At 55.1% G+C, this 4041-nt stretch overlaps 1 protein-coding gene across 2 annotated transcripts; it reads left to right on the top strand.

Moving 5' to 3' along the window:
* The first annotated feature begins 398 nt into the window (after positions 1–398).
* LOC109774042 (probable sarcosine oxidase) lies at positions 399–2242 on the top strand. Of its 2 annotated transcripts, none has more exons than XM_020332762.4 (2): positions 399–1060; positions 1392–2242. In XM_020332762.4, the coding sequence occupies exons 1-2, from the start codon at positions 517–519 to the stop codon at positions 2078–2080; spliced, it is 1233 nt and encodes a 410-aa protein (XP_020188351.1). In that variant the 5' UTR covers positions 399–516; the 3' UTR covers positions 2081–2242. The 2 variants fall into 2 exon arrangements, with proteins under 2 accessions (XP_020188351.1, XP_040246501.1); XM_040390567.3 differs by having other exon boundaries at positions 417–1060; positions 1398–2242.
* Positions 2243–4041: the final 1799 nt, after the last annotated feature.

The raw sequence follows: 4041 nt of genomic DNA, 5'->3' as shown, positions 1-4041 counted from the left end.
GCCTATTTCCTGGCAAATTTTGCCAATGTAGTACGGGCTACATTAGCCCTTTTAAAAATATCATTATTTACAGTGCAAAAGAAATTAAAAATGTAAATACAGAAATACATATATAAGACATTCGAGAAAATTTTCATTAGTACAATATACTTTGATGTGTAGCTTATACAAAAAGGAAAAATACGCACATGAAAATGTGCCAACATTATTTTTGATGGGCCAGGATTTTGACTTGCAAATCATAATATTTTTCAAGAAAAAAATTACAGATCCGCCACCCAGTATAAGTTTTCACAGAATTATTATTATTATTTAACTTGCAAATATCATTGTCAATTTTTTGAAATAATCCCTCGCAAAGAAAAAAATCTTTTGAAATAACGGCCTACTAGTAGCCCGTCCTACACAAGTTCGCTCTCTATCGCCTGGTTCCTATCCCCCTCTGCCTCACTCTCCAATCTCCAGAGCGAGCTCGCGCAGAGCACGCACGCCGGTGCAGACACAGGAACGTCAACCATGGCTGCGCCGCCGGCCGAGCGCTCGTTCGACGTCATCGTGGTGGGCGCGGGCATCATTGGCAGCTGTGCGGCGCACGCGGTGGCGTCCCGGGGCGCGAGCGTGCTCCTGCTCGAGCGCTTCGACCTGCTGCACCAGCGCGGCTCGTCGCACGGCGAGTCCCGCACCACCCGCCCCACCTACACGCGGCCGCAGTACCCTCCCATGGTCCGGCTCGCGCACCGCCTCTGGCACGAAGCCGAGCGCGACGCCGGGTACACCGTGCTCACGCCCACCCCGCACCTCGACCTGGGGCCCCGGGACGCGCCGGCCTTCGTCGCCGCCATGGCCAACGGCGGCGCCACCGAGCTCGCCCCGGCGGGGGACGCTTCGCGGCCGGCGTGGGCGGAGGCGTTCAGGGTGCCCGAGGGGTGGGCCGCGGCGACCAGCGGGCCGGCCGGTGTGATAAAGGCGACCAAGGCCATGGCCATGTTCCAAACGCTCGCCGCCAAGATGGGCGCCGTCGTGAGGGACAGAACCGAGGTGGTCGACGTCGCCAGGCAAGGTGAGTGACAGACGCAGCATTCCGAGCGGCTGCATCAACTTCAACTTTTTCATGCACCATTCGTAGCTAGGTATGGTGCAAAAACATTCTGGTCTGACGTTAATTATGTCCTGATCTTGTTACTTTTAGAGAGCAATTTGTGGTTATTTTACATTCCATGGATATTTTTTTTACCCGTGGATATGAACTGTTGCATAGTCACATGTAGCTGCAGTGTAGTGTACTCCGTACTTCATTATTTTGCTTGCCCTACATGATGGAAGCAGGCAACAAGCCAACGGAGTAGCTCTCAATTATTGCAATCGGTTTCTCTAAAGAATCTTTTGGTCAGGAGAAGGAAATACGATCGTGGTGAAGACATCCACCGGCGAGGAGTTCCACGGCGGCAAGTGCATCATCACGGTGGGCGCGTGGGCGAGCAAGCTGGTGAAGTCCATCACCGGCGCCGACCTGCCCGTGCAGCCGGTGCACACCCTGGTCTGCTACTGGAGGGTCAAGCCGGGGCACGAGGAGGAGCTGACGACGGAGGCCGGCTTCCCGACGTTCGCGACCTACGGCGAGCCCGGCTTCTACGGCACGCCGTCGATGGAGTACCCGGGCCTGATCAAGGTCTGCAGGAACGGCGGGCCGCCGTGCGACCCGGACGGCAGGGACTGGGCCACCGGCACCGGCGCGGGCGGGATCGCGGAGATCGTGGCGCGGTGGATCGACGAATTTATGCCGGGCGTCGTGGACACCACCGGCGGGCCGGTGCTCCGGCAGCCGTGCATGTGCTGCATGACGCCCGACGAGGACTTCGTGATCGACTTCCTGGGCGGGGAGGAGTTCGGGAAGGACGTGGTGGTCGGCGCCGGGTTCTCCGGCCACGGGTTCAAGATGGGCCCGGCCGTCGGGAAGATCCTCGCCGAGCTGGCGTTGGACGGCGAGTCGGGGACGGCGGCGGAGGCCGGCTTGGAGCTCGAGCACTACCTGATCGGACGGTTCGAGGGCAACCCCATGGGGAAAGCCACGAGTCACTGAGGTGAAAAATGGCCGTTGTTCACTTCACCTTCACCGTGGCTGTGTGTGACCACCGCGATTGCTAGCCAATTGGTCTGTGATTGCCAATAATCTGCTGCACTCACTGTGTGCAACTTTAATGTGTCTGTTTTTCTCCCTACTAGAAGAAAATTTTTTATGTGAGCTTTCGCACAGTGAAGTGAAGAGTGACATGTGCGAATCGCCAGATGGGCGTACTGATGTCTGTCCGTTAGTTAGCTGGACTGGAGTAGCATGGTAGATGCATGCATGATATGATATCCCAATCGACAACGAGCGGTCCCTTGCTTGTCGTTACTGATGAGAGCTACCGATCGATGTGGAGTGAGTGGCCTGTCCCATGCATTTGCACCACTCGTAGGTCGTAGCCATGGATGCCGATGGTGAGTCGTTTTCGAGTAGATGGACTTGTGCACGGCAGGCATGCGTGGACACCACTCACTTGCCCGGGAATGTGTTCAAATCCCAAGCGAAGTCCAAATCTGCTTATCTCATTGCTTCTATAGGCAAACACACTTCTTCAACGTAGAGAAAGAGAGGACCTTCTACGCCTCTCAATCGGTCGATCGATATACACAGCTTTCAAAATCATTCCAGATGTGCTAATGCCACCAAGACCGGGTTGGCGCTACTATCGTGTCGTCCTGCTGGGCGACCCGGGAGGCTTCACATCTCTAGACGCCTACGGCTCCTCTCCTACTCCTCATGCGGTCACTACCGCCGGCGATCGCAAGATGGTGGTGTGTCGTGCTCCTGCGGCGGCGAGAAGGGACATCTAGATTCTCTGGTAAATTGTGTGCACAGAGCCAAGGTGAAGGGGTGGACTACTGATGGTAACCATCGGTCCTAATGGTTCGAGTGCCCGCATGCAGAACATGGTGTCGCACGAGCTGGAGGTGAATGTGATCAGAGCATCTACAGCTGGATTTGGCAAATTTAACCCCTCAAACGTCCACAGACGCGGTCGCGCTCGCGGAAAGTTGTTCACGTCTCAAACTTGATGCTACGCATTTGAGTCTCTCATATTTCATCCTCTAAATCCATACAAACCATGCAAAATAAACCAACATACTACACTAGGCTAGCCACTACGCTTCGTCGTCGGAGATGTGCACAACGTCGGTGCCGGGCGCCGGGTGGATGGGCGTGTAGGAGGGCTCCGGCTCCTCCCCAACCTTATACGCGAGCATCTCGTTGACTTCCGCGGCGTGCGCTGCCTCCACCTCCTGCTGACGGCGGTGTCTAGCTTCCGCGTCCGATTCCGACCGGAGAAATCAAGGATCTCGTGCTATAATGCTTGTAGATCCGCGTCCCCGGCGTCCCCCACATCCTTCTTCGGCTCCTTCTCCTCCTCCTCCTCAACCCGCTCCTCCTCGTCAACCTCATCCTCCACCTCCAAGTCCACCAAATCCACCGCGTCCAGAGGTAGCCCCGCGGTGATCCGGGCTTCGTGCCTCTCCCGGAGTTGCTCATGGAGCTGCAGTCGGCGCTCCGACGTTAGATATGGGTAGCTCCTTGTTGGTGTCCTGAATTAGGGGTACTTGCCACGTCAGCCCGCCAGTACTGGACCGGGCCGAGGACCTACTGAAGATTGATGACATGGCCATATTAGCCCTGGCCCTCGGCGGAATCAAGATGAAGATCTCCTGAAGACTTTGCGCACACTTCAAGCATATTTTAACCGGGATGCTTATCTCTAAGATTGTAACCATCCATTTGTAAACCCTAGATACCTCTGGTGCCTATATAAGCTGTGGGGTTTAATATGTAGAGGCTCAGAGATACATTCGCAAGGTTTTAAAGCTTAGACAACACCCATACGATCTCGATGTAGATCAATCTGTACTTTGTACCCCCATCGCAATCAATATATAAGAAGCAGGACATAGGGTTTTACCTCATCAAGAGGGCCCAAAGCTGGGTAAAACATCGTGTCCCTACTC

The sequence above is a fragment of the Aegilops tauschii genome, chromosome 5 (assembly GCF_002575655.3).
Source record: "Aegilops tauschii subsp. strangulata cultivar AL8/78 chromosome 5, Aet v6.0, whole genome shotgun sequence".
Taxonomy (NCBI): Eukaryota; Viridiplantae; Streptophyta; class Magnoliopsida; order Poales; family Poaceae; genus Aegilops; species Aegilops tauschii.
The sequence above is the reverse complement of the archived record's forward strand: the minus strand, read 5'-3'. Positions and strand labels throughout refer to the sequence as shown.

Bases quoted from the DNA above. Each gene is read 5' to 3' on its own strand.
- LOC109774042 (XM_020332762.4), top strand. From the start codon at position 517: ATGGCTGCGCCGCCGGCCGAGCGCTCGTTCGACGTCATCGTGGTGGGC. The intron at 1,061-1,391 runs GTGAGTGACAGA...TCTTTTGGTCAG, and splicing joins GGTCGACGTCGCCAGGCAAG to GAGAAGGAAATACGATCGTG.